The 27,515-nt window shown below is 50.2% G+C and overlaps 1 protein-coding gene across 9 annotated transcripts; it reads right to left on the bottom strand.

Annotated features, from left to right (window-relative positions):
- Window positions 1–79: 79 nt before the first annotated feature.
- On the bottom strand, window positions 80–19,898 carry SRRM2 (serine/arginine repetitive matrix 2). Of its 9 annotated transcripts, none has more exons than XM_053554221.1 (15): window positions 19,194–19,889; window positions 15,727–16,002; window positions 14,737–14,844; window positions 14,374–14,538; window positions 14,125–14,202; window positions 13,636–13,695; window positions 13,509–13,541; window positions 12,996–13,046; window positions 12,736–12,828; window positions 11,898–12,090; window positions 3,219–9,913; window positions 2,187–2,474; window positions 1,006–1,119; window positions 772–885; window positions 80–621 (listed from the first exon to the last, which is right to left on the bottom strand). In XM_053554221.1, exons 2-15 carry the CDS (start codon window positions 15,966–15,968, stop codon window positions 612–614), a joined length of 8,244 nt encoding a protein of 2,747 aa, XP_053410196.1. In that variant the 5' UTR covers window positions 15,969–16,002; window positions 19,194–19,889; the 3' UTR covers window positions 80–611. The 9 variants fall into 9 exon arrangements, 8 of the variants coding, with proteins under 8 accessions (XP_053410196.1, XP_053410194.1, XP_053410195.1 ...); XM_053554219.1 differs by having other exon boundaries at window positions 13,636–13,698; window positions 19,194–19,888; XM_053554220.1 differs by having other exon boundaries at window positions 13,636–13,698; window positions 19,186–19,888.
- Window positions 19,899–27,515: the final 7,617 nt, after the last annotated feature.

The following is a 27,515-nucleotide window of genomic DNA, read 5'->3' on the forward strand; positions in this document are numbered from 1 at the left end:
GGTAGGAAGCTTGCAGTGAGGGGGGAGCTTGGCTCATTTGTTCCCACCACACCTAATAATAAACAGTCTGTAGACCCAATTCCTGCATTTATCATTTTTATTTGACAGAAAAAGTTGCTCTTGCTGTACAGATTTTAAAAAACCAAAATGCCTTTAAGAAACATGAAGAAAAGTTGGCGGGAAGGGGCCACACATCTCATGGGGGATAGTAGGGACCAACTAACTTCAACTCCTGCCCCTTCCAAGAACACTTTACACAACTTCCCAAGTCCCAGACCATCACCCCCTAGGAACTTGGGGATGCAAAGGGGACCCATGCCTCCCAGGGCCTTTCTCACTCCAGCTGGGGTGTCCTAAACTGTATCCTCCCCTCCCCAACTCCCATCTGCATTCCCTCCCACCCCAAAACACATGAACCAGGAAAAACTCACAAGAGATTAACATTTCACAGGAACAAAGAAAAAAGGGAAAGAAGGAAGCCCTTCCTTCCAAGGGCTGCCAAGGTTCAGGAGGGGGCAAACAAGGGCCCCTCCCACTGCTCTGCTGGGGAATAAGAGGGCATTCCCTGTGGGTCCAGAGCATGGGGTGTGGTGCAGTCCCCCAAAGATGATTTACGGAGACCTGCAACAGAGAAGATTGCAATCAGTGCTCTGAGGTTCCACTGCAGCCCTCAAGCCTACTTTTCCTAAGCCACTCCCAGAATGGGGCCACAACCCAGTACCACCAGAACCAGCTTCCAGAAGGGGACCTCAGCCTTCCAGGGCAACACACCTAGAGGAGCGGTGTCGCATGGGTTGAGGGCTAGGTGTCTCCCTCCTGCGCTTGTGGCCTGGGGAATGGCTGTCCCCACGCTGGCCTCTCCGGGAACCCCGCTCACTGCTGCTACTGCAAGACAGACATCAGACAACAAGGTAGAAACAACCTTAAGCACCACTGAGCCTCAAAACGTTTTGGCAGTCAGTGGTCAGACCAGGCTGGATGCGGCCACTTCATGTTTGGCCCTACCTCTGCTGGTCTCGTGGCGAAGGCTGGGGTGAGGGATGGCAGCGCTCCACAGGTGAGTAACTGAGGGACCGAGAGTCCCGAAGGGAGTCTATTGGCTTCCGGGGACTGCGGGACCTGGGGAACAGAGTACAACCCCATAGCACCACATACTTCCAAAAACACCAACCAGTACTCAGGACCACCCGCCCAGGTCCTGACCACCAAACCTCACACCACGCAGGGCCAGCCTCAGACCCACCTTTGTCCGCTCACTCACCCATCCGCCCGCACACCATCCACCGAATGCCCACAATGGGCAGAGCACAGGGTACAGCGGGGGAGGGATGCAAAGATAAAGACAGTCCCTGCCCTTGAAGGAGCTCAGAGGTGAAGGAAGGCACACATGGCCCCATGTATGGGAAGAAGCACCGCAGGGTTGGATGTGTGTGGGTCTGGGGATCCCAAGGACAAGAACATGGGGCGGGGTAGGGCAGGGGCAGGGCAGTCTTCTTGAAGGTGCTGTTTGAGCGGAGTCTTGCAGAACCAGGAGTTCACCAGGCGGACAAGGAAATTCCAGGCAGAAGGAACAGCATGTCCAAAGGCATGGGCTCTCCTTAGACTGCAAGGCGCTGGGTATGGCTGGAGCACAGGGCATGTGTGGGGGCAGGCAGGAGAGGAGAACACAGGCAGGCAAGGCCAGTTGGTGAAGAGCCTCACACGCCATTCCCGCAGAGGTGGGGCTTTATCCTGCAGGCCACAGGACATCCCAGGAAGGATTTGTGGAATGGAGGGAAGTAACCAGATGTGCATTTTAGAAAGATCCCTCTGGCTACATGTGGAAGCGAAGGGCATGAAGGCAAGGAGACAGGGAGGAGGCTGTGGACAGAGTTGGGAGAAGATGATGGTGGCCAGACCAGAGCCCTGGCAGCAGCAATGGGGAGATTTAAAACCTAGAAACCTTAGGACCAGGATGTATGTCAGGGGGAGGGAAAAGAAGAAACCTAGAACTCCCCAATCCTGGCTTGAGCACCCACTTGGATGGTGCGACCCTCTGCCAGAACAGGGCACAAGAGAACAGGGAAGAGGAGTGCACCTGACTCCTCCATACAACCAAACACCAAAGTCCACATGAGACATCCCCAGGGTCCCTTCTCTAGACACATTACCCGCCTCTTTTCCATCTCAGGAAAGGCACCACTCACCTCCGCTCGCCAGGGGGTGGCTTCTTAGGGCTTGCAGGTTTGGGCAAGGCCTGAGGACCAGGCTTAGCAGGGGAGGGGGAGGAAGAGGAAGAGGAAGAGGAAGAAGAGGAGGAGGAGGAGGAGGAGGATGAGGAGGAGGAGGAGGAAGAGGAAGAGGAAGAAGAGGAAGATGATGATGAAGAGCTAGAACTGGAACTGCTAGAGCGCCTCTTCCGTTTGGCTGGGGTTGGCTCCTGAGGACGTCCCTCTCGCACAGCCTCCTTTGGGGCTGGGGTAGGGCTGGGGACCCTGTGGGAGGAGAGGAGTGTCACAAGGAGACAAGCTGCCCCAGCCCCAACCCTACCTTCCTTGGCCTGGAGGAATGGCAGTGGGGGAGGGGTGCCTGAAAAAGGCCCTGGGAGCTCTCCCAGCCACACGAGCCAGTGATCACAATCTCTGGAGTTCAGTGGCCCGAGCTGACCCAACCTCTGCTAACACAAGCAACAGGCTGGGGCCCGTAGCACAAGGGATCAAGGTTAAACCTCAAGAATGTCCCTGATGGAGGAATAAGGCCTCTGGGCTCAGGTGTGGAAGCTGAAGCTGGGTGGTCTCCTTCCTCGGAGAGCCGCAGCTTGGGGAGGCCCCCTGTGAGTGCAGGTAGGTTGGGGAAGGGGCCGTCCTGCCTGGAGGCAGGGAGAGGGATGGGATGACCTCTGAAGATCCTTCCAGCCCAGGGAGTTCCTCTTGAGGTCTAACTGCCATCCCTCCTGCTGTAAAATTAAGTCCATTTCCTCTAGTTCTGTCCTCTGTAGAGACGGAAAACTTATCATTATCCTCTAAAGAATTAACCTTCCGTGTCTTTTATCTGTCCCATTCTTCCCCCCTACCACAGCCCCCACCCCAGCATTCTCTTCTACCCCCAGTTGAGCATCAAGGTCCCCATACCTTCTCAAAGAGCCAAGAACCTTTGTGACATGGTTTCTCCCTCCCTACTCCCCCAAGCATCCCCAATGCCTTTTCCCTAGGATATTTCTGTAAGTCAAATTCCCTCACCTCTTCAGTGCCACCTCTGGTTGAGCTGGAAGGCTAGAGCCCTCCGAATCACTAGAACTGGAGCCAGAGGAGGAAGAGGACGACGATGATGATGATGAAGAGGAGGAGGAGCTAGAGGACGATGAGGAGGAGGAGGAACTCCGCCGCTCCTTTGCTGGCTGCAGAGCAGCCAATGCTTCAGAAGGCTGCTGGGCCCCAGTAGAGGCAGGTGGTTCCCCACCCTCAGAATGGGACACCCCAGGGGCAGCAACAGAAAGCATGCCATTGTGGTCACTAGCAGAGGATGTGGTCTTTGCCACTACCCCAGAGGAAAGGGACTGAGACCCTGCTATGCTTGTGGTTGGGGTAATCAAAGAACGGGATTGATCTGAAAAAGCAGATGGCACAGGGGACCTAGGCCTCTCCTGTGCTGGAGGAAGCAGAGACTGTGAAGGAGCCTGGCCCATTCTTGAGGCAGGGGAGGGAGCCCGCTCAGAGGTGATTCTAGACTGGTTTGGGGCAGATGGTGGTGTTCTGGACCTGGCTCGGTCAAGGAGTGGTGGGGAAGTTCTGCCACTGACACGCTCATAGGCAGAGATGGGTACCCTGGGGCTGGTGAGGTTTGCACCAGACAACGCTGGAGCCATCCTAGCACTGGTGAGGCTTGCTGGAGCCAAGGCAGCAGGGGTTCTGGAGCTGGCAATATTGACAGGAGCTGTGGCATGTGCAGACCGAGGACCCACCAGGTTTGCAGAGGTTGGAGCCTGGGGTGTTCTAGAACTAGGATAATTTGCAGCAGCTGGCGGGGTACCAGAGCCTGTGAGACTCAAAGCTGCCAAGGCAGCTGGGGTTCTGGCTCCTGCCAGGTTCACAGCTGGGGCTGTGGGGGTGCGAGGGTCAGCAAGGTTCACAGCTGAAGGTGCTACCGCTGTTCTGGGGCTGGCTAAGTTCATGGCTGCTGCTGCAGCTGGTGTTCGTGAATCAGCCAGATTCACTGCTGTTGGGATGGCAGGTGTCCTGGCACTGGCCAGGTTCATAGCTGCTGCAGAGGCTGCAGGAATTCTACTAGCAAGGTTGGCTGCTGGGGCTGTTCTGAGACTCATGAGAGGCACCGGAGCTGGAACCTGGGACATTCTTGCAGCAAGACCAGCAGCAGACATGGACGGAGGCGGCCGAGCAGTGCCAAGACTGATAGCTGTCAGGGCAAGGGCAATTCTAGATTGAGCATGATTTTCCGGCACAGACGCTCTCTGGTGATCAGGTATTCGGGGACCTGGACCATCCATCATGGAGCCACCACCTTGCTGCAGGACAGACATGGGTGTTCTAGAACTGCCGAGGGGTTCAAGCATTCCAGGTGATCTACAGCGGTCAAGGGGAGTTGGTGACATGCTAGGACGACTGAAGCAACTCACTCTGGAGCTATTGAGTGCTGCTGGAGGTGTCCGAGAACCAGAATGGTTCCTTGTTGCTGGAGGAGTAGCAGAACGTGAACGATCAGAACTACTTCCAGAAGACCGCCTGCGGATAGCTGGAGGAGATCTTGTTAAGGATCGTTTGCCCCGAGCCGTTCGTGGAGTACGAGATCTAGAACGGCGGCGGATAGCAAGAGGTGAGCGACTTCGAGAACGTTTGCGTGGCAGCAGTGGCGTTCGGGACCTAGAGCGGCGCCGAATAGCTGGAGGTGTTCGGGACCTAGAGCGGCGGCGTGTCACTGGAGAGGTTCGAGAGCGGGACCTTCTTCGAGTTATTGGAGAAGTGCGAGATCGGGATCTCCTTCGGGTGACTGGAGATGTTCTGGATCTTGATCTTCTACGAGTGATGGGCGATGTTCTGCTTCGAGACCGCCTCCTGGTTACAGGAGGAGTCCTAGATCTGGATCTTCTGCGAGTCACTGGAGGAGTTCTGGAACGGGAGCGCCGGCGCGCTGTCGGTGTTCTGGACCTTGAACGACGGCGGGTTACTGGTGGTGTTCTGGACCTAGATCGCCTTCGACTCACAGGGGATGCTCTAGACCGAGATCTTCGTCGAGTCACTGATGTTCTGGACCTTGAGCGCCTCCGACTGACTGGTGAGGTTCGAGACCTGGACCTACGTCGGCTTATCAGGGGTGTTCTGGACCTGGATCGCCGGTGAGTGGCTGGAGAGGCTCGAGATCTGGAGCGTTTCCATGGGGCTGGTGATGTGCGTGAACGAGAACGCTTCCGACTGGTTGGAGGTGTCCGAGAGCGGCCTCTTCTGCGACGAGAAGAGGTTCGGGAACTCTCCTGCCGGGCAGGTGACCTTGAGCGGTAACCAGAGCCTCCCCTCCGACGACGAGTAACCCGAGACCTCGACCGGCTCCGCTGTCTTCTCCGAGATGTTGACTGAGAAGACCCAGACCTCTCTCGTCGGCGGGTTGTTCTGGTTTTCTCCCTCCTTGAGCGGGAACGGGACCTCTGGAGTCCACGAGGCTTTGGTGAAGGAGAACGGCCTCTCCTGGAAGTTGTCTTAGTACGTGGAGATGAAGCTGAGCGACGCCGGCGTGAAGACCTCGACTTTTCAGCTGGCTCTGGGGAAGACACAGATGGACTTCTTCGGCGTCTTGGAGGAGTTCTGGAGCGGGTTTCTGGTGAGGATGAAGCAGAGCGGCTTCTACGGGAAACTCTGGCCTTCCTTGTTAGCTCAGGAGATGAACGAGAGCTACGACGTCGAGGTGGTGTGCGAGACTTGGTCTTGGGCTCTGGTGATGACCTGGAGCCTCTTCGAGTAGTCTTGGATTTAGGTGGGTGTTCTGGAGAGGACTCGCTACTGCTACTTCCTTCAGGAGAAGGACCTCTGCCTTTGCTTGATGAACCTGATCTACTTCGTCTAGGAAGGGCCCGGGGGGCAGGAGGTTTGGGTTCAGGAGAGGAATCAGAACCACTCTGTACCCTGGGTGCCACTCTCGGCTTATCTTTCAATTCAGGGGAAGAGCCAGACCTACTGCACCGAGGAGAAGGTCGGGATTTGCTGTCAACCTCTGGAGATGATCCAGAGCGACTCCTCTGCCTAAGTGGGGTTCGTGTCTTGGCTTTAGAATCTGGAGAAGAGTCTGACTCACTTCTTTCCTGTGGGGATGCACCAGGTTTCCCATCAAGTTCTTGAGAAGATCCAGACCTACTTCTCTGCCCAAGTGGAGTCCTAGCCCCAGTTTTCTGTTCAACTGATGATTCTGACCCACTTCTCTCTCTCTGCGGGGTAAGACACTTGTTGTTGAGCTCTGGGGATGATGGAGAATGACTTCTAGGCCTGGGAGTCTGAGGCAAAGCTTTTGGTTCTGGAGAAGAATCACATTCACTTCTGCCCCTAGATGGTGTTCTAGGTATATCTTTCATTCCAGGAGAGGATCCAGACAGGCTGTGCCTTGAGGGAGTCCCAGACCCATCTCTTAGTCTTGGAGAAGACCCAGATCTGCTTCTCCGTGATGGAGTTCTAGGTAAACCATCTTTCAGTTCAGGAGAAGATACAGAGCTACTTCTTTCTCTCGAGGGTGTTCTGGGTATAGCATCAAGTACAGGTGAAGCAACACTCTGATTTGAAGACATTCCTCCCTTTTCCACTGCATCTGGGGATAACTCAGAACTGCTGCGTCTGGAGGATCTTGTCGATTGTTCTCTCATGTCTAGAGATGGATCTGTCTCCAACTGATTAAGGAAAGGTCCATTCAAGTCTTCTTTAACCTCAGAAGAAAATCCAGTATTCATTTCATTACCAACAGGACCTGAGCTTCTAAATTCTAAAGGTGATCCAAAGCTATTCTCCCTAGGGGAAGAGATAGACAGTTCTTTATGTTCTGGAGAAAAATGTGCCCCACCCCAAGATGTGGGCACTGTAGCAACTTCTGCTGCTTCCATAGCAGCCTGTGATTGGTTTTGGTCAAGAGTCAAAGGTATGACAGGCCTTTCTTCTATTTCAGGAGATGACTCAAAGTTACTTCCAGCCATTTCTTTAAGTTCTGGAGACAAATGAGGCAGGACATGGCTGGAGGGTTCTTCAGATTTCTCTACCACCTCCATTAACTCTTCATCTTGGCAGGACTTAGCTAATGTGCTACTTTGGTCTCTTGTATCTGGAGATGACTCAGCACCACCTCTTTCTCTCAATGGGGTTCTAGGTATGTCTTTCAGTACTGGTGAAGACTCGGGCCTACCCTGCACTAGAGGACTAAATTTGTCTGCTGGTCTAGGAGATGATGCAGTAACATCCTCCTGACAGGGTAAGACCATTTTCTCTTTTGACTCAAGAGAAGGCTCTGATCTACTCTGCCCCAGAAAAGATTCAGAGTCCACTGTAGGATATAAAGAGTCAGATTGGGACCTGCTCTGCTCAGGAGACATTCCAGATTTCAAACAAGGACTTGATGAAAATTCACTTCTATCCTGCCTCACTGGAGATCTGGCTGCCAAGTCAGTGACTGGAGATGAGGGCCTGGACTGACTGCCCTTAGGAGGGGTTTGAGATTTGCTCTGCAGAGATGGAGATTCTGAGTGACTCTGTCTCACTTCTGGACTTGAAGTACCCGATCCAGGATCTGGTGAAATTTGAGATTGGCCTCTCGGTTGCAGAGATGAAGAGCCAAAATAGCTCTCTTCTGGTGGTGTACTAGATTTTACTCCTGGACAGAGAGGGAAAGATCCAAGAGAACTTTGTGCTGGTGAGTCTTTAGACTTCTCTTGGACACTCCTTGGAGACTTTGATCCAGAAAGACTTAGCCCTGGTGGAGTTAGGGGGTTAACTTTGGGGTATGGCGAAGTAGAACCTGAGTGAGTTTCTCTTGGTGGTGTTCCAGATTTCACTTTGGTATCTGGTGAGGAGGACCTAGAATGGCTGTGTCTTGGCAACAACCTGGATTCTACAGTGGAGCGGGGAGACACTGATCTGCTTTGCCTTGGAGGTGTTCTAGATGCCACCCTACCAGGACTCGAAGAAGAAGAACCAGAATGGCTTCGTCGTCGTGGTGACGTTACAGCCTTCACTTGGGGTTGTGGAGATGATGACCTAGATGGGCTCTGTCTTGGAGGTGTACTAGATTTCACTCTAGGAGGAGAGGACCCAGGGCAGCTATGTCTCAAAGGGGTCCCAGATTTCAACTCATGGTCAGGTGATGATTCAGAACGGCTCTGTCTTTGTGGTGTTGCCGACTGTTCATTGGCCTGAGAACTTGCTACCGACCCTTGTCTTGGTGGTGTTCCAGATTTCACTTTAGAGGGAGGAGATAAACTAGAATGACTCTGTCTTGATGTTTTAGCTTTCTGCTTAGGTGGTGAAGACCCAGAACGACTGCGCCTGGGTGGTGTTCTAGATTTACCTTTATGTTGGGATGATCCGGAGCGACTACGCCTAGGTGGTGTTTGTGATTTTTGTTTAGGGCATGGAGAGGATCCTGAAAGACTTCGCCTCAAAGACAAGCGAGACTTAACTTTGGATCTTGGTGAAGAGACAGACCTGCTCCGCCTTGAAGAAACACGAGATTTTTTAGTTTCTGGGCTCGAATTGGACCTACTCCTTCTCTGAGATGTTCTGGATTTATTCTTCCTCTCTGATGATGAGCCAGACCTGCCTCTTCTTTGTGGTGTTCTAGAGTGAGATCTTCCTCGTCTAACTAGACTTCTACTGCGGGATCTTCCTCGTCTTGGTGTCCTAGACCGAGATCTCCCTCTCCTGGCTGGTGTTCTAGAACGCGAGCGGCCACTGCGTCTGGCTGGGGTTCTGGAACGTGAGCGACCACTGCGTCTGGCTGGAGTTCTAGAGCGTGAGCGACCACTGCGTCTGGCTGGGGTTCTAGAGCGTGATCGGCCACTTCTCCTAGCTGGAGATCTACTACGAGATCTTCGTCGCACCGGTGATCGGGTCCTGGATCTGCGCCTAGCAGGTGTCCTAGACCGAGACCTGGCCCTCCGCACTGGTGTTCTAGACCGAGACCTGCGCCTGGTGGGTGTTCTAGATCGTGATCGCCGCCTGGCAGGTGTTCTAGAACGAGACCTGCCCCGCCGAGCTGGTGTTCTAGAACGGGATCTGCCCCTAGTGGCTGGGGATCTAGAGTGTGATCTGCCTCGCCTTGCTGATCGAGACCTGCCTCGTCTCTGGGTATTTCTGCTCCTGGACCAGCCTGGTCGCTGAGGAGACCTAGAGCGGCCTCGGCGCTGTGGGCTTCCAGATCTTCCCCACCTCTGTGCAGACCTAGACCTACGCCACTGAGGAGACCGGGACCGAGAATGACCTCTCTTAGTAGGGGTTCGAGACCGAGATCGCCTCTTAGTAGGTACAGGGCTACGAGACCTCCCCATCCTATGTGAAGGGGTATGAGAATGTGATTTATCCCGTTTTGCTCGGCCATGTGATCGATTCTTGGATGTGGGAGAAGAAGAAATCTCTCGGTGGGCCCCAGGAGCTAAAGCAGCTTTAGGACTTTCTGGGGAAGAGCTGGCATGCCGAGAAACTTTGGTAGGTTGAGGGGATGGGGGGCTGCTCTCAGAGGAAGAAGATTGGGGAGGTTTCTCAGGAGACTTAGGTGGTGACCGGCCCCGAGCTGGAGAGGCCTCAGATGGGGGGTTCACTGGCTCCTGACTTAAGGAAGTTGTTGCAAGGGGTTGTGGGGAGCCGCCATGTTGCTCAGCAAGGAGCGGAGTGGGAGCAGGTGGTTCTGGGCCTGTGCTGCTCCTTTCCGGAGAGGGACTAAGTCGAGCTGTAGATTTCTATAGTGGAAGAAAGAGTAGGGATAGGGATACATAAGCACCAAAACTTCACATCACCCTTAAGATCCCAATACCCTTCCCAATGAAACTTTTCTTCTGTACACTCCATTACATCGATTTGTTTTTTTGCTCACCATAGACAATCACATTCATTCAATAACAAAGAATCATATAATATAATGTACAATGCAGAAAACCCTATGATATAGATTATCTGTGATCTCAAGAATCTCCTAACTATAAAACAGACAAAATGCAAATAACACATGCACTACGTTTAACAATAAATACCGTTACAATATGCTGTGAGAACAGACAAAAATATTTTTTAGAAGATGAGGTTTCAGAAAGTAAGTGGCAATTAACTTCATCCTTGAGGAGTAACTACATTAAATGAAAAAACAGCACAAATGAAAGGCCAAGGTTTGAGAACATGATTTATGAAGGATAAAAATGTAGAGCAAGAATGGTGAAGTGCAAAAAAGAAGAAAAACAATTATAAAAGCCTGTAGATACAATTCAAAAGCAATATAGATATAGCATAATTAAGTTTCTGAAGTGACCCAACTTGTAATTTGGAAAGGTAACCCTGGATGACGTGAAAAATAGATGAGAGAGGTAAGAATTTATACTGTAATAGTTGAAGAAAGAAGAAACGATGAGGGCTGAAATTAGAAGAGAAGCTATTAAAATAGTAGGAACTGCTAAAAAAAAAAAAAAAAAAAAAAAAAAAACCATTCCATTCATACTGCTGGCACTAATCTAGTGGACTGAAAATTTTTATGCTGGGTGTCATGGCTCACACCTGTAATCCTAGCAGCACTTGGGAGGCAAAGCAGGTGGATCACCTGAGCTCACAGGTTCAAGATCAGCCTGACCCAAAAAGGAGACCTCATCTCTAAAAGTAACTGTAGTCCCAGTTACTTGGAAGGCAAGAGAATCACTAGAGCCCAAGAATTTGAGGTCACTGTGAGCTGTAATACCACAGCACTCTACTGGGGGCTACAAAGTGAAACTCTTGTCTCCAAAAAGAAAAAAATAAATAAATAAATTAGGCTTAGGCCCTGTAGCTCAGTGAGTAGAGCGCTGGCCACATACACCAAGGCTGGCGGGTTCAAGCCTGGCCCACGCCTTCTAAACAATGACAACTGCAACCAAAACAACGACAACTGCAACCAAAACAACCGGGCGTTGTGGCAGGTGCCAGTAGTCCCAGCTACTCGGGAGGCTAAGGCAAGAGAATCGCTTAAGCCCAAAGAGTTTGAGGTTGCTGGGAGCTGTGGCTCCACAGCACTCTACCAAGGGCAACATAGTAACACTGTTTCAAAAAAAAAAGAAAAATTTTAGTGAGCCATGACAAGTATCTCATGAATTTTATTGTAAGTAGTAAAGCTTAATGTAGTTTAAAACATTTGTTCTAGTTTTATCTATAAATGTACATAAACAGTATAGTGATATAAAACCTATTAATATCAGCTAGCATGGGTGGTTCATGCCTATAATCCTAGCATTCTGAGAGGTCGAGGTGGGTGGATTGCCTGAGGTCACAGGTTCAAAACCAACCTGAGCAAGTATGAGATCCCATCTCTAAAAATTAGCTGGGCGTTGTGGCAAGCACCTACAGTCCCAGCTACTAGGGAGGCTGAGACAAGAGAATCGCTTGAGCCCAAAACTTAGAGGTTGCTAGTGAGCTATGAAGCCACAACCCTCTACCAAGGGTGACAAAGTGAAATTCTGTCTCCAAAAACAAAACCCCAGCCCCCCCAAAAAAACCCTATTAGTATCAAATGCAGTTTAATTCTCAAAGCCACAATACTGAAGCATCTGCAGATACAGAAGAGAACTTGATAACTGGGAAAGGAATGTAGAAAACAGAATTGAACTGATTTCTTAATAAGCTATATTACCTCCCCACTTCACGTCATACAGCTGTCCCAAATCCATACCCTTGCAATCCAACAAAATTGACAACTTGGCAACAGACCTCCTTCTTGTCTTTGTCTTCGTAAGGGCTGCTAGGCTGCTTTGTGGAGGGCTCTGGGCTGCAAGGCTGTTGTATGTTGGTGGTACCTGGTTCAGTGGAAGGTGCATCTCCCTCCCCTCTATGCCCTGAAGCCGGGGAAGGACTTCGCCCAGTCAAGGCAGTTGTATGGGTTTTAACTGCAGCACTTCGAGACCTGAGGGAGTTAATTGAGGATGGGGAAAAGGAAGTAAATCAGCTCAAAGGAAGAACAGAAAACCCCCTCCCTGGCACCCATCCACATTTCCTAACTGTATAACCCTCTTCCAAAAAACCTTCTTAGTCGCATGATAAAAACCATTCAATGAAATGCATTCAGTCCACTTTGGTCCTTCTCTTCCCAACATAATCCCAAAAAATGTTCTCCCTCTACCCCTTTACTCACCTCCCAAACATCCCCAAACCATCCACCCAACCCATTCCCTACCCACTTCATTTACAACTCACCTCTGAGCCCACCTCCTTCAGGAAGCCTTCCCCGATTAAGGAAGCCAGGGTAAGGATTCCTTCCTCCCCCAGACACCACGAACAAACCACCACCCCCCCTATTCTGGCAGTCCATATACATCAGAACGAAACAAAAAATAACAAAAAAAAAACAAATAAAAACAAAAAAAAAAAGAGAAGGGGAAATGTATATGTCTGTCCATCCTGTTGCTTTAGCCTGTCAGCTCCTACAGGGCAGGGACCGTGTCTTCCGAATGGTCTGTGCAGCGCCTAGCACACCGTGGGCGCTCAATAAATATTAAATTGATTAACCCACCATTCCCTCTCCCTCCCTTCCTCCTGGACTACCCCTTACCGACTGCGGGATGTATCAGAGGAGGAAGCAGAGTCAGCAGAAGTTGAACGGTGGGCCCGGCGGCTCTTGGGGGCTGGTGTTGTACTTCGAGAGCTAGAAGATGACCAAGACCACAAATAAGGGTGCTGCCACACCTATACTGGATTCTCTTTACCAGTCCCTTAACCCTTTACCAGTCTAAGACATCAGTGAATCTGTCCTCTCCCTTCTTAGGTGGGATCTATCTACTTACTAAGCGAATTCCCTATATATTCACTCACCGTTTTCGCTTCTTGTCCTTAGATTTGCGTTTGCTCTTTGGAGTGGGAGACCTAGAATGTAAGGCAAAGTTGTCAAAAATAACAAATTTTTCATCTTTTTTAAATTTTAACAGAGTCTCACTTTGTTGCCCTCAGTAGGGTGCTGTGGTGTCATAGCTCACAGCAACCTCAAACTCTTGGGCTCAAGCGATTCTCTTCCCTCAAGCCTCCCGAGTAGCTGGAGCTATAGGAGCCCGCCACAAAGCCCGGCTATTTTTTGAGATGGGGTCTCGCTCTGGCTCAGTTTGGTCTTAAACCCATGATCAGGTAATTTGCCCACCTCGGCCTCCCAGAGTGCTAAGATTACAGGGGTAGCCATGGCGCCTGACCTTGAGAAGTATTATTAAGAAATTGAGCTTTACTACAAGAAAGAGAAACTTTGCAGAAGCCCAGAACAAGCAAGGCCCATCAAGCAATAACTCATCACTCCCACATCAGACTATGTCTCCTACAAGACAAAGAGCTCTTTCTTACCTATGCTTACGTTTCTTGGACTCAGATTCAGACCTGTTGGGAAAAAAAAAAAGAAAAAAACATAAAAGCATCTGTGCCTAAACTCAGCAAGCCTTCTTCAGTCACTCCAAGGATTCCCAGCTCATACCTGTGCTTCTTCTTCTTTGAGCTCTTCTTTCTCTCCCGTCGAGGAGAACTGCTCTCTGACCTGCTAAAGATGAGTTCAGAAGCAAGATCATTCTGCTTAGCTTCTTCCCTGGCCTTCCTCCTTACAATCCACCCACTGAAAAGGTTTCTAAAACCTGAACATCTCAACAGCATCAGTGCCCTAGACCCATTTCTTTACTCTTAATAAAAGTACAGGTAACCGTAAATCAACAAACCTCAAGATCAAAAACAAAATTCCAGAAATGGAGAAGGCTGCTGACCAGTTCTTAATTGGTAGAACTGCAAACTTAACCCATCTCCACTGACAAACACATAACAACCTCTGTCCCAACTGAGACCTAAATGGTAACTCTCTCCTCCCTGATAGCTACCTCTTGCTTTCTAGAAGCAAAAATTCTCAGTTCCTAAAGTGGAAGTACACCACAAAGTTGGTCCTCTGGCTACTAGAGTAACTTTCCAACCAACTTACCGCCCTCTATCTTTCTTCTTCTTCTTCTTCTTTTGCTTTGGTGTTGGTGATCGAGAACTGCTGGACTCCCGAACAAGGCTGGGGAAGGAGAAAAAGTGGAGACAGGTGCTAAGACAAACTTTCTTAGACATTACAACTTCAGAACAAAAATCTGGAGAGTTTGAGAAAAAACAACAACAACAACAGAGAGCACAAGGATGCTTAGAATCAGAAAAAGAAGCCTAAAGTGGTATTCTTGATCGTGTGTACCTATAAGGTTTGGGAGGCTCAGGAGCTGGCTGTTTAGCTTCTCGAGCACGACGCTGAGGATCAAAAGAACTGCCATCCACGTAAGAATCACTGATGCCAAAGGCAGCACGGAGTCGCTCATTCTTCTTCTCATTTAATTCTGCCAACTGGTGAGTCTCAGTTACCCTGGAGGAAAAAAAAGAGCAAAAGTCTGAAGGAATCCAGGAGCAAAGGGACTAGCCATAATCAGAATACGATTATAAGCAGGAGCCAAATAAGGCATGGGGAAAGACGACGAGGCAGGGAGGAAGTTCCAGGTAAGGAGAAAGGACAGCAGCAGCAGCAGCAGAGTCCCAAGGAACCAAGGGAGAGTTCAACACTCACGCTGGCCTCTGCCCTGGGGTGTCCTCCTTGCCCCCAGGGTTAACATCCTTCTCCAGCAACATGAGTCGAAAGGTCGCCACTTTTTCCTGAATTTGCTGTTCCTCGTACCTGAAGAACAAATCCCTTCAGGGTTAGAGCTTAGCAGGACACTTTCCCAGACCCAGGTAAACATTCCCCTCATTCCCAACGGGGTCTCTTCCCTCTCCATGCACACATAGAACTTTTCACTCACTGTCACCCAAAAGTCCCTTCTCTTCAGTCCTTCTGATCCTTTCTTAAATCATTTTCCTTCTACTTACTACACCCTCTAGAACAGTGGATTTTAAACATGCTACACTTCAGGGGCCAAAAGAAGAAAGTTAAGCAGGCAGAGTTCCAAGTACTTTCCCCCAACTTCAACAAGAACAGGTCTTTTACTTCCTAGGATTCCAAAGTAAGGTATATTGTTATTTTGTAAGAGTTACCGATGCTGAAGTTTGAAAACCACTGCTCTAAAAGGTTTTCTGCCTGATGTGCTCCTTCTCCAAAAATCTCACATCCCTAACCAGCCCATGACTACCTCTTATTCAAGTATTATCCCAATTCCTGGCTTCCTGCCTTTGCTATTTTCCAAGGCCTCAAACCTTAAATCCATTTACCTTCTCTTCTACCAATGACAACACCTGTTTACTATGCAGCTCTTCTACCTGGTCTCTGCTTTCTGTTTCTCCCTGAAAACACGTTTTTGTCCCTCAATGGGCCCCCTTCCCTATGTGCCTTCATCTGAGTAATTCAGTCCCTCAGGCTCCCAACTACGCCCCAGACACAGTTTCCTCATCTCCCATTTTGCACTGTCCTTTAACTCTATCCAATTCTCTAGCTCATTTACCTCCTCCCCTATCACAACTCCTCTCCAGGCCTCTTTGAACCAGACCTAAGCTAAAATCCCCACCTAACACCCCCAGCTTTGCACTCGCTCAGTGCTTAGCTCTTCCCCAGCCCTCCCCTCACCCCTGCTCTTCCATCATCTCCTCCAGCTCGAGGCATCGCAGCTCCACGCGCCGCTTGCGCTCGTGGTCCAGGATGTCAGGATTAGGCCGCTTCACCAGGGCAGCCTCCAGGCGCCGCAGTTCCTCCTCTCCCTTGTAGTCAGGCCGCTCACCCCGGCGGCCCCGCACCAGGGACAGGTTGCGCTGGACGTAGCCGTTGGTGCCGCTGCCCCGGGGCGTCGGCAGCCCGATCCCGTTGTACATGGCCCCGTGCCCGGGGGAGGGGGCACCACCGCTCCTGAGGGGGAGCGGGGAGACAAGGGTCAGGCCCCTGGCCCCAAACTAACCACTTAACCACCACCCAAGTCCTTGCTCTTTCATCCCTATTTCAACAATTATCTTCACACTAAATCTCCTTTGACTAAATAATGCTCCATCATCCTCCTGCTTGCCCAACAGAACCCCTTCTTCGTCCTTCCTACACTGCTTCCTTTCCACCAAATCACACTCCAGTTCTTACTGCCTTTTTCTTTTGCACGGTTCCTTAATACTCTCACACAGAATTCTAAATCACTTCTCCTTGCACCTAGGTTTTTTCCTTTTTCATCTTAGGCAAACAACGATCCTGCTTCTATCAAATCTCTCCACAATGTCCCTTTATTCTCCTCTGGCCCCAAAATGCACAAGTGGTATCTTTACCAACTACTCTAATTCCTAACCTCTGATCACCAACTAAGGCCTGCAAACAGGGCACAAAAAGCACCAGACATAGATCTGTGGCACCCAAGGGCCTGTAATCCATGTTCACATTCTTCCAAGAACTTAAGAAACGTTAAGGATTTCAGACTGCTCTATACCAATGCAAAATGAACTTAAACATCCCCTTACTATCTAAACAGGTGGACCAGTTGGTTAAGATAAATCAAAACTGTCCTGTGCAGCCTCACATCCACACTAAAGGCCAGCATACACATCAGAAACACATATGAACCTTGGACATATAATCTTCTTAAACTTTACTTCCCAGGTAAGGAGCCATTCCCTTGATTCTATATATTGAAAGATCCTATCTGTTCCTTCAATTTCCTTCCCAATAAGATTTACAACATTATCGCCCAAGTCTTGCTAGCTCCTGTTAAATATTACCTGTTTTCAACTCAATGTTCTATTTAAGCACATCAAACCAGTCTCCTCTTTTCAACTGTTCCCATATCTTTTCTACATACTTTGCCATAAACTTATCTATGAAGACCCTCACCACATCTCACCATTAATTGGTTGGCTATCCCTACCCTCAGCTTTGCCTTACCCCTGTCCTATGTAAACCCCAGGACTCCTACTATGTTCTAGCCTCTCAACTTGTCCCAACCCCAGCATGACTCTGAAAAACACTCAAGCTCCTGTTTTTCTAGTTAAATTCCTTCACTACACATATTCTATTCCTTTCTCCTACAATACATATTCTATTTATGTCTTCAATCCATCCTCTCCAAGATAGTTTCAGAGCATCAATAAATGTGTGAGGAAAAAATACCTAGGAAAAACCCCAAGGAAGAGGTAAAGTGAAGGAATCAAAGCAAATAGAAAAGACAAGACTTCGATAGAAGGGAAGGCCACATCTAGAAAATTCCAGAGTAATTATGCTAATCCCTGGGAAAAAGTGCTAACGTGCACCAAAAAAGAAAAAAAGTTAAGAGAGAAAGTATGAGAGCTGGAATGGAAAAGAGTTAGGCTAGATCCAGAACAGTTTACACCTCTCAACTCTTCTCACCCCAGTCTAAGAATGGGCTTCTGCCCAACCCCAGTAGCAGACTCAAGAGAGAATTGAAGAAAAGATTATACCAGGGTGACAGATGAAGCTAAGTCTAAGAAAAGCAAGTGGAAATTTAAAAACTTCCTTATAGCTCAAGAGATCAGTTTCTCTATCTTCCAACGCTGACTTTCATTTTCTGTCAACCTTCCCCACACTAAATCTAGGTCCTTCTTTGCCTTTCCACACCCCACCTAATTTTTGCTTCTCTTGCAGAATGTTTCTGACCTGCAATTTACTCTTCAGCTTAATCACTCACCCACACTTCCACACCACCTCACACAAAAATCCTCCCACTAAGGAAGGAAAATCAGTAGCTGCTAAGCAAAGGATATTTAAGTCACAACGTTTTGAAGAACATTTAGCAAACAAGCTGAAAGGGAAACAAAAGACACCACAGCATCTAAGAGAGTGCTCAAGACACTAAAAGGAAAAACTAACATTAACACACTAACAATCAAAATCAGCCTTTATAAACATGAATTCTTAAAGTGGGGTCCGGAGACTAGATATGCAAGTTACCCAAAGTAAAAGCAAAAATAAGTAAGCTGCAAAGGAAAACAAAAGACAATTTTTCTCGCTGGAAAATTGTAACAATGCCAACTTATTTAGTAAGGCGATAAAATTATCTTGAAATTTAGTATTAAGACACTCAGAAGATGAAAGAGCACCAAAAAGGAGAAAAAGGTTATCCAGGAAAATGAACAGAAGCTTAACACTGGAGCACTGTAGAGAGTAGACACACGGAACACAGAAAGCAAATATTAGCTCTCGAAAAGCCCTAAACCCACACACTTAGAAAGGAAGATAACAAAACTGTGAATTTTTGATCAAGACAAACGTAAAAGAAGCTAAGAGGAATCCAGGCTCAAAACCGTTGTTTACCAAATAATGCCTTAAATAGAAATCCAGAACAATTAAACAGAGTCCAGGATCTCTTTCCAAACGACGGCCTCCAAAAGACTCCCTTGCTTTTAACATAAATTGTGGGGAGATGTTGAAAAAGTGGAAGAATAAAAGAACACACAGTCTACTTTACATCCATAACCTAAATGCTAAATTCTTTTTTAACCTCTGAAAATCAGGGCTCCCCCCCTCATAACCTCGCGGCTAATACAAGGAGCCCAAACTGTTAGATGCGGGCCATTTAGTTCAAGGCCCTGGAAGAACCACGAAGGCCTATTTTTGGCCTTGAGGGATGGGGGAGGGGGCTGCGCGGCGCCCCGCGGTCTGGGAAGCCCAACGCCGGGGAGACTCGCAGGGAAAAGGAATCAGGCACCGGGGGAAAGATCCGGAAGCAGGCCGCTTACTAGCGCCCCGTCCTCGCTACTTAAAGGGCAAAAGAAGACAGCTGAGGAAGGACCACTTCGACCGCATGTGTGTGGGGAGACCAGAAAGGGAGTCGCTCGCAGCCCAGTCTCCAAGGCCACGCATGAACCCGAGAGCAAGCGGCTGCGCTCGCCGTTGCCATGGGGGAGGGGCGGGGGGAGGCGAAGACCGCGCGCCACAGGAACGGCGAGAAGGGGGAGGGGAGGCAGGCAAGCGAGGGCGTCCGCGCCAGCAAAGGGCGGCGAGCGCGCGTGCGCGCGGAGGCCTAGGCCGTTCTCCGCGCGCTTTGGCCTCGCGCCGGGGCCGCCGCCCCTCCCCCACCCGGCTCGCTCGCTCCCTCACCCTCTCACCCGCCGCTGCCGCCTCTGCCCGCCGCTGCCGAGGGGTAGAGGTCTTGCCGGTGCCGGTACTCGAACTCCCAAGTCCCTCGGGGCCTGGAGCCGCCGCCTCGCCGGTCCGCCTGCCTCAGTCGACGCCGACGCCTCCTCGCTTCCTCAGGGGCCGCAGCAGGCTCCTACTGCGCCACTCGCAACCAGCCTGGGCCGCGTTGCACGTCAGCACGACTGAGTGCGTCAGCACGCAGCCGCCCGCGTCGCAGGGCCCGCCGGGAACGGTAGTACGCCCCGTGACTTTATGCGCAGGCGCAAAAGCCTCTCCGAAAAGTATAGTTTCTTACGGCTCAAGGGAGGATCTGCTCCGTTGCCCGAAGGACTAAGAGTCCCGTCGGCCAGTGCGAAGAAGGGCGAGGGAGCGGTCCGAATTCACAACGTATTTGTGAGGCCTTCCGCTGGGGATGGAGTGGGGAATGGCCTACCACGGCCTTCAGCGGCGCGCGACCGCCTCTCGCCCTGCCGTCTTCGACTAGAGCGTTCTGGGAGTTGTAGTTCTGGCGCGTTGTGGAGTCTGTGATTATGGCCCAGGGCGCGGCAGCCATTTTGTCTCCCCATGTTAGCCAGCGGTGGCGTAAATGCCGAGGTGCTGTCACTTGTGTGGGCTTCCGGGGCGCGCCTGTGGCCGCACACAACAATCGGCTTAACTTACAGAGGAGAAGGCTCAGCCCCTATAGCTCAAGCGGCTAAGGCGCCACCCAAATACAGAAGAGCTGGCGGGTTCGAATGCGGCCCGGGCCGGCCAAACAGTGACAACTACAACCAAAAAATAGCGGGGCGTTGTGGCGGGCGCCTGTAGTCCCAACTGCTTGGGAAGCTGAGGCAAGAGAATCGCTTAAGCCCAGGAGTTGGAGGTTGCTGTGAGCTGTGACGCTACGGCACTCTACCTAGGGCGATAGCTTGAGGCTGTTTCAAAAAAAAAAAAAAAATACCGGGAGAAACCAGGACCTCTGGAGCCTCAGAGTCCTGCTGGCTTCAGACTCAGAGCCTGAAGCAAAGGCCGAACCAGCAGCCCATGACCGTTGCCGTTTTCACCCGCTGTAGACGGAGTGAGGCAGAAGGCTTGACCCTGGGAAGGTCCTTTACCTTCGGGTAGGGCGACCAGGAGCAGCTCTCCCGCCTAGTGATGGACTTGTATCTTTGTCCACCAGTGCTGGGCACCATAAGACACTGAGTGGAATATTAAGATGCCTCTGGAAGCTTCCTGATATATAGTTGTATTATTGGACTTAGGCAGTGACTGGTCCTGCAGCAAATAAAGAAATAAAAAATATATATATTAGGAGTCCCGTATTTCACAGGGTCCTATCAATAGCAACAGGTCCAAAATGTAAGGTGTCATCTTCCTCCCTAAATGTGCTCATCCTGTCATTCCCTGCTGGATACATTGTACCACCATCCACACTATGGGGTACAATGTGCTGGTTTTATATACAATTTGAAATATTTTCATCAAACTGATTAACATAGCCTTCACCTCATTTTCTTAGTTACTGTGCCATTTATAGTCTACTCGGGGCAGCCCCTCCTTATTGGTCCAGACCCTACAACTTCTCCCTCCTGGTGCCCTCTGTCTCTCTCAGTTGCTGTTGCCCAAACCCATCCCTAGACCAATACCACAACGTTCTCCCCAGCCTCTTGTCCTCTGGGCTTCACTTCCAGGCTTCACATGGCCTCCAGTATGATTTTTAAATTTCCCTTTGAAACTGTATTTGTATTACACAGTGTAGTGGGTAAAATAGTGGTGCCCCCAAACTTCCATGTCCACCGGACTTTAAGAAGATGACCTTACGGATAGCGTGGTGGCTCATGCCTGTAATCCTAGCATTCTGGAAGGCAGAGGCAGGTGGATCGCCTGAGCTCAGGAGTTGGAGACCAGCCTGAGCAAGGCGAGACGTCTCTTAAAAAAAAAAAAAAAAGGTGGGCGGCGCCTTTGGCTCAGTGAGTAAGGCGCCAGCCCGTATACTGGGGGTGGCAGGTTTGAACGCGGCCCGGCCAAACTGCAACAAAAACAACAAAAAAAATAGCCGGGCACTGTGGCGGGCGCCTGCAGGCTGAGGCAAGAGAATCACCTAAGCCCAAGAGCTGGAGGTTGCTGTGAGCTGTGATGCCAAGGCACTCTACCAAGGGCAACAAAGTGAGACTATGTCTCTAAAAAATAAAAAAAGCTCGGCGCCTGTAGCACAATGGTTATGGCGCCAGCCACACACACACCAAGAGTGGCAGGTTCAAACCCAGCCCAGGCCAGCTGAGCAACAATGACAACTGCAACAAAAAATAGCTGGGCATTGTAGTAGGCGCCGTTGTCCCAGCTACTTGGGAAGCTGAGGCAAGAGAATCGCTTATGCCCAAGAGTCTGAGGTTGCTGTGAACTGTGATATCATGGCACTCTACTAAGGGCAACATAATGAGATGCTGTCTCAAAAAAAAAAAAAAAATAGCTTGGCCTTATGGTGAAGCGCCTGTTATCCCAGTTACTCAGAAAGCTGAGGCAAGAGGATCTCAAGCCCAAGAGTTTGAGGTTGCTGTGAGCTATGATGTTTGGCCTGCCAGAGTGCTAGGATTATAGGTGTGAGCCACCACGACCAGCCCAGAATTGGGCCTTTCTGTAGTGTCTTTTCCCTCCACTCTGTAGAATTAATGACATGCATACTTGCCTGTGCTTATTCCCTAGGGTCTGGCCTTTCCACTTTCAATTCCATGGCCTCATAGAGGAAAGAGACTCTTGGTGGAAGCATTCCCCTTAGACCAGTGATGTTGCTAGGGGACCTATGGGGTAAAGGTGAGTGCAGCCACTTCCATGTCTATCCTTGATTTGTAGAGCTTAAGTTACAAATAATTAGGTAATTACCATTCACAATGGGTGCTAGGGAGGGAGTGAACAGAGGGATGGGGGCAGGGGATATCTAGAAAAGTTTCCCATCCTTCCAAAAAGAGATTAGACCCCTGGCAGAAAGGACAGCACCCAAGCCAAGCCTGAAGCCATAGCCCACCCCTGAGCCACCTGTGAGTGTTTAGCCTTACTGTTATGGTTTATCTTTGACCCCAGATCCATCCAGCTCCCTTCTGCAGAGCTTCGAGCATGATCTGTGAGAGGCCTTCTGTCTTCTGGGCCCTGTGTGTCCTCCCAGCCCACTGGGCACAACAGCATGGTGGGACCCAGAGCAAGCAGAGGTTTGCCTGCATATCCTCTGTGCATTACTCTGAATCCAAAGAAACTTGGCTCTGAGCCCCTGGGAGCTGCCCTGATCCTGTGGCAGGGACAGGAAGATGTGAAACCTTGAAAGATCCTGAGGAGGAAAGGCGCTATTTTCAGCCACCCATTTCTTCTTTGGGGGGGGACATTGTCTGTGATCTGGGAATTTGAAGAGCTTTTAAAGCACTAATTTTATTTTCTGTTTTTTTCTTTTTTTTTTTTTGAGACAGAGCCTCAAGCTGTCGCCCTGGGTAGAGTGCTGTGGCATCATAGCTCACGGCAACCTCCAACTCCTGGGCTTAAGCGATTCTCTTGCCTCAGCCTCCCAAGTAGCTGGGACCACAGGTGCCTGCCACAATGCCTGGCCATCTACTCACGGCAGCAGCTTGAGGCTCTGTCTCCAGAAAAAAAAAAAAAAAAATTTTTTTCAAACAAATCATGATTGCTAAGCTTGGCATTTTTTTCTTTTTGAGACAGAGTCTCACTTTTTCAACTTCAGTAGAGTGCTATGGCATCAGAGCTCACAGAAACCTCAAACTCTTGGACTCAAACAATTCTTTTGCCTCGGGCAGCGCCTGTGGCTCAAAGGAGTAGGATGCTGGCCCCATATACCAGAGGTGGTGGGTTCAAACCCAGCCCTGGGGGGCAGCACCTGTGGCTCAGTTGGTAAGGCGCTGGCCCCATATACCGAGGGTGGCGGGTTCAAACCCGCCCCGGCTGAACTGCAAACAAAAAATAGCCGGGTGTTGTGGGAGGCACCTGTAGTCCCAGCTACTCGGGAGGCTGAGGCAAGAGAATCGCTTAAGCCCAGGAGTTGGAGGTTGCTGTGAGCTGTGTGATGCCATGGCACTCTACCTAGGGCCATAAAGTGAAACTCTGTCTCTACAAAAACAAACAAACAAACAAACCCAGCCCCGGTCAAAAACTGCAAAAAAAAAAAAAAGAAAGAAAGAAAAGAAAAAAATTATTTTGCCTCAACCCACCCACCCCCACCCCCAGTAGCTGGGACTACAGGCACCTGACACAATACCCAGCTATTCTTAGAAATGGGGTCTCGCTCTGGCTCGGGCAGGTCTTGAACCCGTGAGCTCAGGCAATCCACCCACTGCAGCCTCCCAGAGTGCTTAGGATTACAGGCGTTGAGCCACCTCGCCCAGCTAAGCTTGGCATTTTTTTATTTAAAAATACTTTCTTCTGGCAGCGCCTGTGGCTCAGTCGATAAGGCGCCGGCCCCATATACCGAGGGTGGCGGGTTCAAACCCGGCCCCGGCCACACTGCAACCAAAAAATAGCCGGGCGTTGTGGCGGGCGCCTGTAGTCCCAGCTACTCGGGAGGCTGAGGCAAGAGAATCGCTTAAACCCAGGAGTTGGAGGTTGCTGTGAGCTGTGTGAGGCCACGGCACTCTACTGAGGGTGATAAAGTGAAACTCTGTCTCTACAAAAAAAAAAAAAAAAAAGAAAAATACTTTCTTCGCCTGTAGTCCCAGCTACTCGGGAGGCTGAGGCAAGAGAATCGCTTAAGCCCAGGAGTTGGAGGTTGCTGTGAGCTGTGTGAGGCCACGGCACTCTGCCAAGGGCCATAAAGTGAGACTCTGTCTCTACAAAAAAAAATACTTTCTTGGAGGCCAAGGCGGATGGATTGCCTGAGCTCACAGGCTGGAGACCAGCCTAAACAAGAGCAAGACCCATCTCTAAAAATAGCTGGCACTGTGGCAAGTGCCTGTGGTCCCAGCTACATGGGAGGCTGAGGCAAGAGAATTGCTTGAGCCCAAGAGTTTAAGGTTGCTGTGAGCTGTAGCGCCACAGCATTCAACCGAGGGCAACAAAGTAAGACTGTCTGAAAAGAAAGAAAATAAAATTAAAAATAAATAAAAATACTTTATTTGTCTGGGCATGGTGACACGTCTATAATCCTAGCACTCTGGGAAGCCCAGGTAGGTAGATTGCTTTAGCTCAGGAGTTCAGAATCCGTCTGAGCAAGATTAAGACTCCATCTGTACTAAAAATAGAAAAAAAAAAAAAAAAAAGCTAGCCGGGAATGGTGACACATACTTGTAGTCCCAGCTACTCGGGAGGCTGAGGTGAGAGATCACTTGAGTTCAAGAGACTAAGGTTGCTGTGAGCTATAATGATTCCATGGCACGCGACCCAGGATGATAGAGTGAGACTCTGTCTCAAAAAACATAAAAATAAAAATAATTTATTTAAAAAATTCTGAAAAAGCACATAAAAGATTCATTGGACAAAACCCATAGATAGTAAATTATAGAGTAGTAGGCTGGGTGTGGTGGCTCATACTTGTAATCCTAGCACTTGGGAAGCCAAAGCAGGAGGTTCGTTTGAGCTCAGGACTTTGAGACTGCCCTGAACAAGAGTGAGATCCCGGGCGCCGCCTGTGGCTCAGTGAGTAGGGCGCCGGCCCCATATGCCGAGGGTGGAGGGTTCAAACCCAGCCCCGGCCAAACTGCAACAAAAAAATAGCCGGGCGTTGTGGCGGGCGCCTGTAGTCCCAGCTGCTTGGGAGGCTGAGGCAGGAGAATCGCGTAAGCCCAAGAGTTAGAGGTTGCTGTGAGCCGTGTGACGCCACGGCTCTCTACCGGAGGGCAGTACAGTGAGACTCTGTCTCTACAAAAAAAAAAAAAAGAGTGAGATCCCATCACTACCAAAAAGAGAAAACATTAGCCCTCTGTGGTGGCAGGTGCCTGTAATCCCAGCTACTGAGCAGGTTGAGGCAGGAAACACTGGAACATAGGCGTTTGAGCTGTGATGATGCCACTGCACTCTGGCCCAAGAGACAGACCAAGACCCTGTTTCAAAAAAATAGAGAGAGATGGGTGGCGCTTGTGGCTCAAGGAGTAGGGTGCCAGTCCCATATGCTGGAGGTGGCTGGGTTCAAACCCAGCCCCGACCCAAAAAAAAAAAAAAAAAAAAAAACACAAAAAAATAGAGAGAGAGTAATAAAAATCTAAAATATGGAGTGAAACTCCCCAGACAGACACACATCTCAGCCTGGCAGGGTAGTGTCCCTGGGGTGACAATAGAAGCAGCTTCAGAGGAGGCCTCCAAAGAGTGAGGCTGCAGGGCTGAGGGACCCACCACACCATTGCGCAACTTCATGATACAAAACAAAAAGGAAAAACCTAAATGCCCATCTATAGAAAATGAGTTGAGTTAATTATGAAATCAGGCCTACCTGCATGAATTTAACCAATGAATTACTGAATAAAAAGAAACTGTATTCTGGTTTCTCTGGTGTCAGGCAGGCTGCCTTGTCATTAGAGATGGGGGCATGGATGACAGATGGGTTCAGCCGGGACTCAGGTGTCCTGACCTTATCCCCACTCTTGCTCCAGCAGCCTGTCACCCACACTCACTCAGTGCTGCACTGTAACGTGGTTGAAACCTTTTAAGACCCATGTTGGTTCATAGAGCAGGTCAATTCACTGCCCTGGAGTGTGGGCAGTGCTTGGCACAGCATGTGCCCTGAAACAGCCACACATCTCATTATCTTTGCATGGGTTAGAAGGCTACAGGCTTAGCTCTCTGTGGGCAGGTCTGTCTCCAGTCAGAGCTGTTGGTCCCAATATACAAATACCCATATATGGATATGTCAGAGCCCAGGGTTGGGCCCCAGGTGCCTCCTGCACCCATCGCCTTGGGACAGAGTCCTCACTCACTGGGCCTATGTGTTGCTCTTTGTGATGCTGGGTGCCCAGGTGTGTGAGGCCAGAGAGGAAAGTCCCCAAGTGCAATTTGGTCCTGCACAGTGTGCTGCACTCCAAGCGCTGGGCAAGGCCATGGGAGCAAAAGTGGATGTGATTCCTCAGCAGCTCTGGAGAGGGGAGCTATTCATAACTAGGGGTGTACATACAACAGAGGGAGAGGGAAGTGTGCTCAGTTGGGTAGGGGAAGGAAATAGGCCACTGCCATACAGAGGGGTGAAGATGCAATTCCTCCCTGCAGGGGCCTCAGTGAGCCCTGCACACTGATCAGCTCCTTCTTCCCCAGTGTTGCCCAAGCTCTGACCAATGAGGTCTCCTGTGCTTGAAACTCTGCATGCCAGTGCCAGGCTTGCCCCATAACCCAATAGGCCTGGGTCAGCCATGGGGGGTTCCACCCTCCTCCAGGGCCAGGCAGCCCTGGCCCAGCCCCAGCTTCCATCTGGGTCAATGGAGCTAATTTTATCCATTCAGGAATTCCCACCCTATGCCCTGCCTGTGCTGAGGAGGGGCCCTGAGCTCCTGAGTGGCCCAATCTGCTGCCTCCAGGGAGGGCCAGCCCCCCACCATCATTCAGTTACAGACCAATCTCTGTTTTACTAAGTGGGAAATGTGGGCCTGGCATCGTGGCGGGCACCCATAGTTCCAGCACTCTAGGAGACTGAGGTAGGAGGATTGTTTGAGCCAGGAGTTCAACGTTGCAGTGAGGGGCAGCACCTGTGGCTCAAGGAGTAGGGTGCCGGCCCCATATACTGGAGCTGGCAGGTTCAAACCTGGCCCCGTCCAAAAACTGCAAAAAAAAAAAAAAAGTTGCAGTGAGTTATGATAACACCACTGCACTTCAGCCTGGGGGCAGAACAAGACCCTGTCACATGCAAAAAGGAAACAGAAAGAAAATGTTCAAATGGAATGTGTAATTATTCCAAATGGTTTAAAGGTACAGAATATGTAGAAAAAAGTCTGGCTGCATCCACTTCTCCCTCCCCACTTTGCGCTCCTCCCCACCAGTACCATCAGGTCAACGGTGAATAGTTTCTTCCTTGTTTTCTCCTCAGACAGAAACAACTCTTTTTTTTTTTTTTTTTTGTAGAGACAGAGTCTCACTTTATGGCCCTCAGTAGAGTGCCGTGGCCTCACACGGCTCACAGCAACCTCCAACTCCTGGGCTCAAGCGATTCTCTTGCCTCAGCCTCCCGAGCAGCTGGGACTACAGGCGCCCGCCATAACGCCCAGCTATTTTTTGGTTGCAGTTTGGCCGGGGCCGGGTTTGAACCCGCCACCCTCGGTATATGGGGCCGGCGCCTTACTGACTGAGCCACAGGCGGACAGAAACAACTCTTACAGCAGAGGTAGAGTGTGGTGCCCAGA

This window comes from Nycticebus coucang, chromosome 12 (assembly GCF_027406575.1).
Source record: "Nycticebus coucang isolate mNycCou1 chromosome 12, mNycCou1.pri, whole genome shotgun sequence".
NCBI lineage: Eukaryota > Metazoa > Chordata > Mammalia > Primates > Lorisidae > Nycticebus > Nycticebus coucang.